The following is a 15758-nucleotide window of genomic DNA, read 5'->3' as shown; positions in this document are numbered from 1 at the left end:
AACAGGTTAAACATTTGTACAGAGACGCATGCCAATATTGGATTCATTGGTGTCCAATTCCCTCTTACATTTTTCCTCTGGCACAAACGTAAAACATACAAAAATGTGTCATCGGTTGCCCATGTTCCCGCATGTAAATCTCTAAACACAGCGCAAAGTATATTTACATCTTACAGAAGACAGCCGTGTGGAGAGAGTAAAACATACAATTACACCAAAAGTACCGGTACGTAGAACAAATTATGTCAATTTGATACCTCCTGCTGCATGTACTGGTTCAATATTAGAAAACAATCTCATGGTGTGCACACTGCACTGTGGATTGTGGCGATGAAAAGAATAAACAATTAGCTTTGAGTGATTTACTTCTGGTCAAGTGTGTGGAAGGAGGAAGGAGACCAATCGTCATCTGTAACTGCCTGTCAAACATGAAAATATGGTATGTGTGCATGCATAAATTACTGCAAACTCAAGGGATTTATTAGGGTTGTTTTGTAGAAGTCCCGATGAAGTGTAGTACGGAATTCAAGATGTGGGCATACCACTCGTACCATGATGGCTCAAAAGCTCAAAGCAAATGATCTCCTGAGCACACTCATTTGATTGTGGCAATACTAAACTGGATTGTAATCACAGCTGCGGAGTGACGTTCTCTATTGGGTTGTTATTATTCATGATCTTGATCTGTCGTTTTAAATCTGCATTGTTGCCCAGTTTTTTTTAAAAGGGTTCTATTAATCAGTTTTGATTTTATACCTTCACCTTGATTGTATATTTACAAGATACACACTTTTAACTACAAAATTGGACACAATAACTATGTTATTTCTCTGAAGAAATAGAAAGGGACACCTTTCTCAATTTCTTATTTTCAAGCTGCTTTTTCTTTGATCTTCAATTCTCTGTTATTCGCTCCCCGCTCCAGCAATTCCATTGACGAAATGTGTTGAGGAGTGATGAGACATGAGATGTCAACAAAATTAGGTATAATTTCGACTGTGGCATTTCATGTCATGGTGTCATAACTATTATCTCTGTCTAAGAACAAGTTATACAACGTAAAATCACATGAATAAAATGTTATTTGCACTTTATGAAACTGGATATAGGGATGAATTGTGAGGGTATGCCATCGCAAATATGATTCTTTAAACATATATATTTTATTTAGAGCTGTCAGTTTAGTGCGTTTTTATTGGCATTAATTTAAATGAATTTTAACGGGATTAAAATTTTTCTCGCGAGATTAACGCGGCACACATCACAAGCGGATGTTACGTTGCTCTACAAATACACCAGAAACAAAACAACAAGCGCGCTGCAGAAGTCCACGTTCATGTCTGTTTTGCCAGGCAGGCAGTGCGAGACACCGAAAACAGATACTTGAAGAGTTTATGAATGGAAAGTTTACTTTTAAAAAGTTACCATATTGCTCCACTGACAAGACCAAAGTTATCTGTTCTTCTCCTCTGTCTCTGTATCATACAGGTATGATACAGAGACATACAGGTCAGTGGTATACGATGTATGCCACTGACGCGATTGTTACTTGTTTGGAACTATTTTGTGTGGAAGGTTATAGTGTGCTGTGTCCATATAAATAGAGCGGGTGGAGCTTCTCTGTGTTCGTCTGACAGTGACAGTGCGCTACAGTAAAATGTCTCCATTGTTGTCATCGAACCAAGTGTAGTCATTCGAAATGAGGTCTACACAAAACCGTAGAGAGACTTCCGCGCAAGAAGGACCAACACAATCAACATAGCCTGACTGTGTTAGAGGGAGTGACCCCCCCCCCATCCCTTTTCAGAATGGTTTGCCCCTGCAGCACGGGGGAAGTGCGTGCGCTTGTTTGTACGGCCGGCAGTTTCGAATACAGCGGCAGATAAAGAACACTGGTGTCCGGTGTCTCGTTATTCTTCAACAAACATACAGAAACAGACTGCTGTGTTGAAAGCAAACTTAAGAAAAATGAAGTATAAAACCATGGTTTAAATCCACTATAGGCTGAGTACTAGTGTATCTTAGATGTGCACTTTATATTGTTATATTGCTCTGTTTTGATTTCATAAAAAAAGCTGTTAAAGCAGCTGTTGTGTTGTGTGAAAAAATATTTTTTTCACCGTGATTGATGGACAGTAATATTGTGTGAGAGATTATGTGTGAGTAAGTGCACCAAGTGAAAAATGTTCATGTAAAATTGAAAATCGAAATTGTTATTTCAGTAAATATTTGCATTTGGCACATAGAAAACTGATTCATGATTCCATGTTGACGAGAGCATTAAAATGGGGATAAAATAGGACAAAAATGTAAAAGGAAATTCAGAATCGATAAAAAATGTGTGAGTAATCACGATTAATTTTTTAATTATGACAGTTGCATTTTTAATTAGATTAAATATTTTAATCGTTTGACAGCTCTAATTTTATTATTTAGTTACTCGGGGGTGGGGGTGGAAATTGCCCTTAGTCATGACAAAAAATAAACAGCAAACACATTTCTGTGACTTGCGTTCTTCTAAAAGAACAACAATAACATAATTTTAAGATACTCGTATGAAGCGTTTGTGTTTCTATTTTCAATCCAGATAGTGTTCACCAATCTTGTGCAATGTCAGCTTAACCGAGGTGACTGTCGACAAATGCTGGACGATTATAGGTTCTACAGCTTTAATGGTTTATGGTTTGAGAGAAGTGGAACAATGAACTTGCATTTGTGAGTTTGTGAGTCCATTTGGACGTTAGGTGCATCACTTTCTGTTTGAGATCATGTGTGTTTGTTGGTCTGCGCCAGTGTGCTTGGGGGTGCGTGCACGTGTGCGTGTGTGTGTTCCTCACCCGCAGCTTCTTTCAGCCAGCTGCTTCATGCCTCATTGGGGTTTATATTGATTGGTCCAGTTTCTCTTTGTTTTCACTCTTCTATTTTGGTCGACTGATGCAGCTCAAAGAAACCGACTGGCCTTTGCTAAAACTGCTCTAACTGCTACAGCAGCCTCAGATAAAATTACTTTTAAAAGGCAAGACACGCTGTGGTCATGGGACTTTGAATGGACAGAGAAGCACATTGGGAAAAAAATGTCCAGAAGGGCACAGAGATTGCAATAAAATTCGATTAATCCAAAATTCACCTGGCAAGCATTTGTTCACAAACACTGACTTGGGTTTCTGCTTTGTCTTTTTATTCATAGTTCTCTGGTGTAGTACTGAGCTGCAGCATAGTCAAAATCGAAATTATCAATTAATCACTGAAACTGTTTATTTGCATCTATACAAGTTGCAAGACAATATGAACAATGCTTCTTACTTAGCTGGAGGAGTTTGGGAACCAATTTGACACTGCGAAAGTCCCATAATTCAAAATGAGTTGGGTTGTAAGACATTTTGCATTCCACTGACCTCAACCATAATGGATACCTTTGGCATGAACTAAAATGAAGGTGGCAGCTGAGCGTCTCCCAACAAGAGTGACCTCTGACCTCACTTATGTTGTTTCTGAATGAATGAGCAATAATGGCCAGAAACATTCAAATGTACATATCAAGTCTTCCAGAAGAGTAGAAGCTGTAACTGCCCAAGGGAGAAAATCCAACATTTCATCAGTTGCCATTTCCTGTATGTGTGGTAATACCCATATAATGCAATTGGTGTGTACTACTCGTTCTCTTCTTTGTCGCGTTTGTTGATGACTGCGAGAGGGGGAATGTAACACGGCACCTGTCCCTGCTCCGGTTAATCTTGTATGTCTGAAATATGATTCATCCTTCAGCAAAGGGACAGATTAGTTCGACGGCAAGTGGGAGGTAAACAGAGAGAGTGGGTGGCGGGTGTGACAGGAAATGTAAAACAGTGAACAGTGGCAAAATGTGACAACTACAGTATTTACATTGACCAACTTTGCAACACTGGGTTGAGCAATCAAAGGATTGTGCCAAGGCCACTGCCACATCAAAGCAGCTATTGTCTGAATCTTAACTGCACATGGATCTCACGCTAAGGCGCTCATCTTGTCTACTTTTTAAAATAGCTTGAAAGGTTTTTTTTTTCCAATACTGACAAAAATCTCATACCTTGCAGACAGTTTCGGCAATCACTTCAACCTTCGTCAGAGCTGTCGCCATCGTCAGGATGTTCACAACCTTGCCCTTTCTTTACACCTCCGCCCATACCCATTTAATCATCAAACGGTACCATGTCTGCCACACTCATGTAATACAAAGGAGCACAGGTGTGAATGTCAGCAGTTGCACACACATTCATACACACAAAGACGCAGACTGAGGTGAGGGCAGTTTGGAGTAGTAAGAAAAAATATTTTACCATCTCATGTCTGTCAGAATGAATCGAGCACCAAAACACATCCAACCATGCAGACACCTGAGGGTCTCAGTCAGCCTCAGTCAGAAATTTGTTTTATTGGCTGAGGAGTTGTCATCCCTCACTCCCCTTCATTCTCCTTCACACTTGTTTTGCCCATTTGTCTCTCTCCGCCATTACGCCGCTCTCTCCCTCTCATGTCTGACTTTTATCTCTACCTGCATTCCCTGCCTCCGCCACCACCGCCATCCCTCTGAAGTTGCGTCTTTGCTGGAGGCTGACATGACCATGCAGTGCAACTTGGATGAACAATTGAATTTACTATACATGCTAACCTACACTAAATGGAATGACTGATGCTTGAATGTGAGTTATTGACTTTTTCTTTTACCTGTTCATTCTAAGACTATGGATCTGATATTCTAAGATCTCAAAGTATGTTCAGTACATTGCATGTTTGCTCTACGAGATTGTGTGTATTGTTGGCGTGCATGTTGCATGTAATGTACTCAGATTGTGATCTTTTACTAAGATCCCAAATAGTTAACGCAGATTTGCAATTGCAGATTGTGAATGTCCTGCTGGCAACAAGTGTATGTTGGCAGTTGTGTTTAAAACACAGGGCCGGATTCACGAAAGGATTGTGTGGCTTTTGCGTGGTGCTAACGAGTAAAAATGGAGCAAACAGAGTCGAATCAACAAAACATGCGCAGATGGTGAATTGTGTCACTAACTGAGACACCAAACAGAATGTCTCGGTGCGCCAGTGGTATTTGCACATATTTATGCATATATTTGGCGAAGAAATTGCCCACCCCTGTGCAAATGAGCCTTATTGAGGAATAGCGACACACACACACATACACACACACACACACACACACACAGACACACACACAAAATAAAAAACCCTCACCCTGTCAATCATTGCCAGTGCAAGGCAATGACAGTCCTGTTCGCACTTCCTTGGTCAAGAACCGAAGTTAGCATTCTGATAATTTCATCTTTCTATAATAATAACAACAATAATAGTAATAATAATAATAATAATAATAGCCTCATACATTTTATTTGAAGGCAGCTTCACCTCTACACAAACGATTGCACCTCAACAGATCCAGCTGTCAAACTCATAAAGTTTGCAGACGACACCACGGTCATCGGTCTCATCAAAGACGGCGACGAGTCTGCGTACCGCCAACAAGTGGAGCAGCTGGAGCTCTGGTGCGGCCGACACAACCGCTGAACACGCTCAAGAATGTAGAGATGATCGTGGACTTTAGGAAACATTCTTCTCCTCAGTTGCCCCTCACACTATCCAACTGCCCTGTGTCAACCGTCGAGACCTTCAAGTTCCTGGGAATCACAGTCTCCCAGGACATGAAGTGGGAAGTCAACACCATCTCCATCCTGAAAAGGGCCCGGCAGCGGATGTACTTCCTGAGGCTGCTGAGGAAGCATGGCCTGCCACAGGAGGTGCTACGACAGTTCTACACGGCAGTCATCGAATCAATCCTGTGTTCTTCCATCACGGTTTGGTTTGGGGCCGCCACAAAAAAGGACAAAATCCGACTTCAACGGACAGTTAGGACGGCAGAAAAAATCGTTGGCACCGCCCTACCCACTCTTGAGGACTTGCACACTGCAAGAATCAAGACAAGGGCACGGAAAATCCTCCTGGATCCCCCGCACCCTGCCCACCACCTTTTTCAGCCGCTCCCCTCAGGCAGACGCTACAGATCCATGCGCACCAAATCCAGTAGACACTTAAACAGCTTCTTCCCTCTAGCCATTAACTCCTTAAACAGTCACTGACATAGTCACTCTTCTTGCACCACAAAATGGTACTACAAGACTACTGGTATACTCTAAAATGGTTCAATGATTTTGTTGTTTACGATGATACTAGTGCAGTGTGTTATACCGGAGACAAATTCCTTGTGTGTTCTACATACTTGGCCAATAAAGATGATTCTGATTCTGATTCTGATTCCTTTCTTGTCATACAAGGACACCGTACAATGCAATATTAGTGAGCTGAGTCAAATATAACAGTGTTTTTTTTTTCTGAATCAATTTGGGTCATAGAATAGTTCATTTATAAAGTCAGTGTGGTGTCCTTCAATAAACGCCAATGGCAAACAGGGCCAATGATCAAGATCTCGATTTTATCGGCGTTAAGAAAAAACATTGAAAAACGTCCATTGTTTCATCTCAACAAGGGGCACCTTCAAATTACAGCAATGTGGGGGGTTTGTTATTTCTAAATGTATATATAATTGGGTATCATTGGCATGACAGTGAGTACTAATGGTATATTTATGTATAATGTCACCAAGTGAAAACATGTAGATGCTAAACAGTAACGTCCCAAATACGGATCCCTGTGGGACTCCAAATATAACATTACAAAATCGGAAGTCTCTGAAAGTTAAAAATTAAACCTCTGAGTCGAGGTTTTTATCTATTAAGTTGTGGTTTAATAACGGTGGTAATAAAAGCTACTGGTATCAAAGGAGAGTAAAAAATTAATACGATTTAAGATGCAAGGTCCTAAGATCATAAATAATTATTTTATGAGTTTGCCAGAAAGTGGGTTGAGCAAGCAAGTTGCCCACTTTAATTTCAAATCTCATTTACCCTTTCAAGGACACCGGTTACTACTGTGGGGTGCTTATCATGTTATCGGGTTGCAGTGTGCATGAAATGGTTAAATACGGTAATGGTCATATATAACAGTCAGCCCTATAACAGATATAACAATCAGATATATGTAGCGGCCACTCCTGCCCATACTGTTCATGGGCGCTATGTTTGACTGCTTCTTGTACATTGCTCCAAGTCAGCCCTGAGATAATTTAGAAGGTCGAAAATTGCCTAATAGCCTAATAGATGCTGTGTCATGGTAATTTTGGGTGGCATTTCCAAAATGTATACACAGAAACATTCTCTCCACCAACATAATAATATAAAGTAATCATAAAAAGTATAGTTATTACTACAGTGGGATTCATTAAGGGTCAGAAAACACTTCAAAGGCCACACATATGTAAACGCGTCCATCTGACTGGAAATGTGTGATGGGTGATACAGATCCATTCCAGGCCTTTATCGCACAGTATGTCACAGTAATATTTGTTATGAGGTTGGTAGTGACTCCCTCCCTCAGCAATCTTTTTCACCACAGCGCCATCTGCTACAACCGGCGCTGTAAGTCTCTGCTACACTCGGTCAAGAATGAAAGCTGATTTCAATGGCAAAAACTAAAGATACAATTCCCAATCAGCATCAGTATTTAACAGGTATTCCTTGGCCTTTGCTTCACCCCTCTAGAAATAGTTAATACACCTAAAGGAGATCCGCTAGCAAAGTAATTAACTTCAAGCTAAGTAAATGTCACCGAAGCCCAAATCCTGTGGTCCAAATGATTTTATTTTATTTTAGCTCTCAAGGTGAAGAATATAGGAGCGGTTATTTTGACAAATACATTGGTTCCAAACTGTACTACAAGTCGAAGTGCCCCTCTCTATTTGAGTTGTATTCTCACTTCAAGCATATCCTTCAAGTCAATCTCAGGGGGTAAGTGACAGCACAAAACCCCCTCAGTGCACTGCCGTTCTATTACCTGTGGCAGTCATCTCACTGTCATGCTGATCAATGATTCATGTGCAAGAGGACCTTGGCCTGTTAGCTTGCTGTGCAGCAGCTCTCAGCTCTCGAGCTCCAAAGTGCTGCTGCCTCTTTAGGTAATAATGACTGGACTTTCTCTGAGTGCGCACCGTTAGGCACCTTTTGGTAAGATTGCTGAGAAGATAGACACTGAAGGAAAGATGGATAGACAGCCAGGGAGAAAAAGAGCACAAGCAAGGTTCATGCAGAGCACAGGCTGCTCACGTAACTGACTGCATGCTCTTAAAAGAGTGTGTGCGTGTGTGCTGCTTTTTCTATCATTCACACACAGGACATGGGTCACAAAATGCCATAATAAATGGTATAAATTATAAACGTCATTCATGGGCGGCCCAGTAGTAGAGTGGTTAGCACGTAGACTTCACAGTGCAGAGATTCCAGCTCCGGCCTTCCTGTGTGGAGTTTGCATGTTCTCCCCGTGCTTGCGTGGGTTTTCTCCGGGTACTCCGGTTTCCTCCCACATTCCAAAAACATGCATGACAGGCTAATTGAACAATCCAAATTGTCCCTAGGTGTGAGTGCGGATGGTTGTTCGTCTATGTGTGCCCTGTGATTTGCTGGCAACCGGTTCAGGGTGTCACCCACTTACTGCCTGAAGAAAGCTGGGATAGGCTGGAGCACCCCCCGTGACCCTAGTGAGGATAAAGTGGTGCGGAAAATGGATGGATAAATATACCATTCATAATTTTTCCAACATGTGTGTTGTATTATATACCTGGCCTTTCCCATTACTCAAATTGAAATAATAATTTTTTTGTAAATATATTTTTTTTGTACATGATCCTTCCACTTGAACTATTGCCCCTTGAAATTTCCTACACAGCTGGCATGCGAGGGAAGGAGGGACACTTCTTGGGAAGATTTTTGTCTTTTGTCATGGACATCGTTTTCAGCTATTCTATCTTGAGATTTAATGTAGTTCTGTATTTATTTATTTATTTAATTTTTTATTTCTTATGTCTGTTTATGTGTTTTTTTTTTTAGTCAGGTAAAGCAAATGGCTGTAAATACTACAGTCCCAATGAGATCGGTTGACTTTATCTTCAAAGATCATCTGTGGTGAGATTCAGATTTGTAGCCAAACCAGAATATTTTCTTGGTTAATAAAATACCGCAAAATATTTTGATGTACTTTGAATAACAAGTCTATGAAACCACATCTTAATATTGAGAATCACATTGCATACAAAAAGAAAAAAATCCGACCTATTACTTACCGGTACTTGTCAAAGATGGGCACCAGAGGTTATTTATACAGTGTGCCATCGGCTTGGCCTTGTTTTATTTTATTTTATTTTTTCCTAAGCCCTGCAGGCTGTCATTATATTTAAAAAGGGGGAAGAATATTGGTGGGTGTGTCTCTGTCGGGTCAACAACTGATTTCGAAAATTAATCTTGCCCGTGTGCAATTTTTGGTTGATTTATCTCTCTTTATGTGTGTATACGTCAAGCACACATTGCCTGTTGTGTTATAGCTTGTTTGATCTTAAAGGTTTACTCTTGATTTTGGCAGACTAAGGCGATAATAAATCCCAGAGCAGCAAAGTACTGTATCACCATGACAACTGTTCAAATTGTTTTGGTTGGAATATGAGAAACACTGAATTTCAATTGAGTTGGATTTGTCAAAACTTTGTTAAGCACAAAAAAAAGTAATGCTCGGACACTACTTAGATTTTACTTGTCTGTTCAACTCGAAGTGATGGCTTTCTTGGAATCAGCTGTCTATCAGAGGTTGCTACAAATGTAAGTGTGACAAGGTTATGAAATGATTTTACTCTCCTCCCAAAATGAAACTGAGATTTGCTTTTGCTCATGTCCTCATAAGCTAAGTAGTTAAATAATGCAAAATACATTTACACTCATCATATTTGACTAAAACCTGTGCTATGTACATTTGTCCTTAATATGTTTGACATTTTTGAGCTTGCCGCCATTGCTTATTTTGCAAATCCAATCCAAACATATGTAGTATTTGTATCTTTAAAGAACGGAAATTCATATTGCCGTGCTAACAAACGCTCACTCTGTACACGCACTCCACACAACCATCCTCTCCTCATCTTGTCTCCTCATCACAGATGAGATGCTAAGTGTTGTAAGATAAAGGTCGACAACCATAAAAGAAAGAGTGAACAAAGACAAAATAAAAAGGTCTGACTGATGAGCAGCAAGGGCAAGTATTCCAAGAGGGGCTTTTTAGGGATGTTGTGAAGAGGAGAGGCTTGGAGAAGGACTGTTGCCACAGAGTTGTCACTCGAGTGGCACATGACTAGCAAAGATGTTTTTTGTGCATTGAGAAACAAGAAAATCATTTTAGATTTGCCAAAGACAGAATAAAATCATGGGTGTATTTAGCACAGGAGCTCTGGTTAGACGCTGCCAATTGGCAGCTGCAGGATGGGTATTTAAATGACGACCAAAGTTTGATGTTGTACGTAGTTTGGCTGCCCATAGTTTGTACTGTATAGCCGGAAGTGCACACCCCTCATGATGTCCCAGTTGACATGACATTATTCTATTAAATGAGAGCATGTGGTTCTACGTAGCAAGAGGTTTAATTGCTTAATAGATAAATCCATTCCCTGGCGAACTAATTTGATCTTTCATATGTCAACCTGAACAACTCATCAACTTTCGACCTAACTCAAGTTTGGAGTCTTGAACGCTGGAGTCCAAGTCAACGCTTGAGTTTTCTTGATTTTTCAAGTCAAGTTACAATTCTTCCAGTAAATTTGAGACCAAGTCACAATGACACAATATCAAAGTCAATTAATGGGATATCGTAAATGAGGGCAACCTCCAAGCACACACTAGATAAGCCAAGCCGTTTGCATCACTTATCCTACGGCATCATTATAATTTACTTTTCACCAGTTTGTTAATTGCAACCCCCCACCAAACTACAACTTTTTAATATAAAAATTAGAGTTCAGTGAGAAAAAAAAGGGCACATTTCGTATGAATGGCTTGTAGTCATATCGATGTGCAGAATTTGTGCATGTCCATGTCTGGAATCATCACATGGTGAAATTTCAGAGCTTAACATACATTGGTTCAAGATAGTAAGATGTTGTGTGTATTTTGTTTTCCCCGTGAGAGGGTATAGCACTGCCTCAAGTGCATCAATTGGTTGAGGATCGAGAGCGCACGTGGGTTGCAAGCAAGTCGGTGTGGGAGTCCAGGCATTCATGTGTGAGGCGAACCAGCAGGAAGTCACGTTTTGGCATGAGCCTGTTCACTTGTGTCGGTCATCGTGTCTCATTTGGGTTTTTTTCATGAGCAGCCATTTTGTGTGCGAGTTAGCAAGCTTGTATAAAGGGATTTCTATGGGTGCCACCAATCAACAAAAGGAAGCTAGACAGTGAAGATGTTTGAAGTCTTCAGAGGTTCTTTGATCTGCAATGCGTAGAGACAGCCTCTGACTGCCACCATTGCAAAGTTACTTTGTGGTTTGACTCTTCGCTTTTGTTTGATGTTCCGAAGGTGTCACAGAAGAAAACTTGGCAGTGATTTATTTCATTGATTTCTTCTTTGCTTCAGTGAAGCAAACCTTTCTTTAAAGATATGTTTCAAGTAACAATGAAAGATACGTAGGACTGTAACTTTGCATACAAGGAACATTAAGATTTGTTTGAGTGTGGTGAATATTTTATGGAACGTTTTATTGACAGTCTTGCAAGACAATTAATTTACTTAATGGGCAGGTGTTGGTTGTTTCTATTTAACAGTGTGTTGGATTGTGTTCCCAGTAAATAGTTTGACGAGTGGGACGGGGAAATCCAGTATCCTCCCATACCCTTTGTTGTCTACAAGGCCCATATGGATTGTGAATCGGCAGCGGCTTTCAAAGCATCGTTAGTCATGCACAAAAGACTGTGGTAGCACTTTAATATCAGCCTTGGGCTCAAGTTCTGAAGATCTCCGGTAATTGCCCACCTCTGCCACAATCTATGTGAAAGTGTGCTGGGTGTGTGTGTGTGTGTGTCCGTCCGTGCATGTGTGTGCGTGTATATGTTTTCCTGTGTTCTTTTGTGCATCTGCTAATTGTGCGCTGCCTTGATGGACACTAATAAGCACATAAAATGAATGATTGCCCAGATATGGGGATTAAAGGAGAGTCAGCCATGCCCATTTACACACGCTGAGTTCTAATCTTCTCAATCTTTTCTCTCCCTTTGGCACTCATTGCGTGCGTGTGTGTTTGTGTGTAGCGGTCCACCTGTTAGGTCTGACCTGGCATCTGCGGCACGGCGAAAGCCAGCTGTATGAAAATGGTGTGAGCTCAGCAGACCATCAACAGGAGGACCGCAAAACTAGACCTACCAGCTCCATCCACCTGCTGGACACACTCAACCCTGAGAACACACATGCCAGTGACAGAGGTGAGCTTTGAAAAAAGGGGTGGGGGATTAAATAAATAATTGTAATGACAGATATACCATGCCCTCAGCAAATTACAGTCCTTGACTGTATTTGGTCTCAGAGCAAAAGTGAGGCAAAACAAATTTGTGTAACATATTAAATGACCTGTTCCGGTTTCTATTTGGTTGATCTTGGCTTTAGTACTGCATAGCAGCCCCACATTGTGCACTAAAATATGGGATAGTGAAAATGAAAAGTCCAGTCCATGTAATTTCATTCCAAGTGGGTTGTAGTACACATTTCATAATAATACATTTTAATGATTACTAACAAAGTTAAGATGGGTTTAGATGTGATTTATCGTGCAGTGTTTTCCAGGTGAGCATCAACGAACCATGCGTGTTAGTCTAATTGCACAGCGCCTCTCTCTTAATGTCATCAGCTCACCTTTGACCCTGAACAAAATAGGAGGTAAGAAAATGAAGAGTTTTCATAGTTCATCGGTTGTTTTTTTTAAAATTTTTTTTCAATAGGTCATTTGTATCCCCAGTTGAGGTTAAAAAAATCCTGAAATAACAGAGCCGTTTTTTATTTTTTATTGGTACAGCAGGGGCGGACATGGTTGAAAAAGGGGCCCGGGTGTCATTTATCGACGGCCCGGAACTCCTGAAGGCTCTGAATGTTGTGGGGCTGTCGTGTCGATTCGGCTCTAGAATATCGCATGGATATCGGGGACAGTGCCTTTGAATTGGCAGACCAGGGTGGTGGTCCTCTTTTTTAAGATGGTAGACCGAACTGAATGTTCCAAAAACAGTGGAAGTACAGGCGTCAGCCTCCTTGGGAAGGTCTATTCAGGGATGCTGGCTGAGGAGAGTCTGCCGGGAGGTCGGATCTCAGATTGAGGAGAAGCAGTGTGGTTTACGCTCCGGCCGTGGTACGGTGGACCAGCTCTAAATCCTTGGCAGGGTCCTTGAGGGTGCATTAGAGTTCGACCAACCAGTCGACATGTGTTTTGTGGACTTGGAGAAAGAAGGTGTTCCTCTGTGACTTGTGTTGGGGTTGCTTTGGGAGTATGAGGTACGGAACCCCCTGCTCAGGGCAATTTGGTCACTGCATGCCAGAGTTTGGTCTGCATTGGAACACCTCCCCGGTGAGGTGTTCAGGGCATGTCACACTAGCAGGAGGCCCCAAGGATGACCCAGGTTATGCTGGAGAGACTTGGGATCTCTTGGGATCCCTCCGGGAAAATCGGAAGAAGTGGCTGGCAAGAGGGAAGCCTCGGCTTCCCTGCTGAAGATGCTGCCTCTGATACCCGGCCCTGGATAGGCAGTAGATAATGGATAGATGTTCCACCTTTAAACACAACATTTTAATTGTCCTTCCATGCTCAAACATTGTCCAAAATTGTGAATACCAGTCAGACTATTTTAATTTGAACCTCGGCTTGCATACATAATATGCTATATGTGACGCATGTTCTGATAATAGACCCCACTCCATCAATAAGTTTTAAATTTATTAGTCACTTAAAAGAAAGGCAAGATAATTAGTTCATCATGTTCCCTCCAAGCCGCTACGTGACTTGAATTGACTCTCGCCACTCACTTCTCAACTAGCCAGAGGAATTACTAACACCAATTTAACCCCATGATACGGTACATTAATTGTGAGTGTTGCAGGTCATGATGTCAGGCAGGACACAACAACCTTCATGGTTGGCTGATGGATATTGCATAGTTGTCAGTGCTCATGTTCAGCACTTACGTAGAGAGAATGTTTCAGCTAAACTGCAACCCACTGCATTTTAAGCAACCTGGGACATCCCTAAAGCAACTGCTCTTGATGAATCCTCACATTCGGAGGATTAACGCTCAAATCGGGAGTTAAATCCTAATAGAGCACACGGGGGTCATTGAATTTACTTCTGGCTGTTGCATCACAATCTATGGTTTCAACATGTATTGATTTAGTCTTGCTGGATAAAAACTGGGACATAGAAATGGGCAAAGTTAAGACCGTGGGTTGATATTAATTTACAACCCTCAGAGGTATTCCCTACACGGAGGTTGGCCAGAGAGATTAGAGATTGGTATTTAATCCAGAGCATGAGATTATCACGCTCATCCTGCTGTACCCATCACCTCTCACACCCAGAAACCGCACAAACTCTCAGATTACACCGCAAGACCTGGTGAGTGGAGGATCCAGGGAGCCAAACAGATAAAGACATGACACTAGAGAGAGATGAGCTTGAGAAGGGTGTGTGTGTGGGGGGGGGGGGGGGCATGAATGATTGATGGGTAGCAATTTGCTTTGTGGATGGTCATGGTGCATTTTCACAAAAGTAATGAATCTGAATAATTATTCACACTTAAATAAACACTGATTTAAATGTCTGCAAAGTTTACCAAAGGCAAATATAAACTTATCAGGCTTGAAAAATATTAAATTGTGATTTTTCTATTTTATTTATGTATCTATTTTGGCTGTATTGCACCATGTAGTTGCGGGAGGCTATGATTAATGTAGAACACTTGTCACTTTCTCCTTATTTTACAGTCAATTCTTCACATAGAAAGATAGATTAATCACGTTTGGCACAATGATTTCATGCCCTGTTTGTTCATTTTTATTGCTTAAGGTTGATTCACAGGCTTTCGACAATGCTTGAAAATCCACATTTTTAAAATATACAATTTATTGGGGAATATGCCTTTTACATTACGTACTGATAGACGTATGTAACGTAAAAGTTACCTTGATAGACAAAGAAATATATGAAAAAAGAAGTCCTCCATTTCTTCTCCAACCCTGCTGTTACAATATATAATTGAGGTTGTTTTCATAGCAGGTATACATTTAAATGTGTTGTCTGAATGCAAACATTGAAACTAGTATGCGCAAGAGAAGGCTATTGCTTCATTATCCCAGCAGCAGGAGATTTCCATTTACATGCCGTGTCATTTACACGGAGATAGACATTATGTTTTGATGGTCTGTGCGTGAACTCTCCTGCAGTTTATTCACATCATCAGACGCCCTTCATAGCTCTACACAAGTAAAAGTATTTGTCATTAGCACGACTGTAATTGACACTCACCCCGTGACAATCAAACCCTGCTGCGTGTTTGAGAGTGCACATGCTTCAATATTGCTTTATTTGACATGCCAACCGAGAAGTACCCTGAGTGCCGCAGAAAGCATGTTCTGGAAATCACGTTTCTACATTAATGAAATAATGGGGAGTTTGTGGCTACCATTTCAGTCAGTCGGACACATCAGATGAATTTATTTTATAAATTGATGCAATGTGACCTTTGCTGGGTGCATATTGCCTCGTTATCAAGTAAAGATTGTGGGGCTTGAAGAATGGCACTTGAGCCATTGCCA

The 15758-nt window shown here is 41.1% G+C and overlaps 1 protein-coding gene across 3 annotated transcripts in view; it reads left to right on the top strand.

Moving 5' to 3' along the window:
* Nucleotides 1-15758, top strand: part of tenm1 (teneurin transmembrane protein 1) — a 203797-nt gene that overhangs the window by 92705 nt on the left and 95334 nt on the right. For all 3 annotated transcript variants that reach the window (XM_052057442.1, XM_052057450.1, XM_052057432.1), the window contains one exon: nucleotides 12218-12388. In XM_052057442.1, the coding sequence (XP_051913402.1) occupies nucleotides 12218-12388 (171 nt within the window). The remainder of the gene's footprint in view (nucleotides 1-12217; nucleotides 12389-15758) is intronic.

The sequence above is a fragment of the Hippocampus zosterae genome, chromosome 1, assembly GCF_025434085.1.
Source record: "Hippocampus zosterae strain Florida chromosome 1, ASM2543408v3, whole genome shotgun sequence".
Taxonomy (NCBI): domain Eukaryota; kingdom Metazoa; phylum Chordata; class Actinopteri; order Syngnathiformes; family Syngnathidae; genus Hippocampus; species Hippocampus zosterae.
Note: the sequence above shows the minus strand (reverse complement) of the source record. Positions and strands in the feature narration are given on the sequence as shown.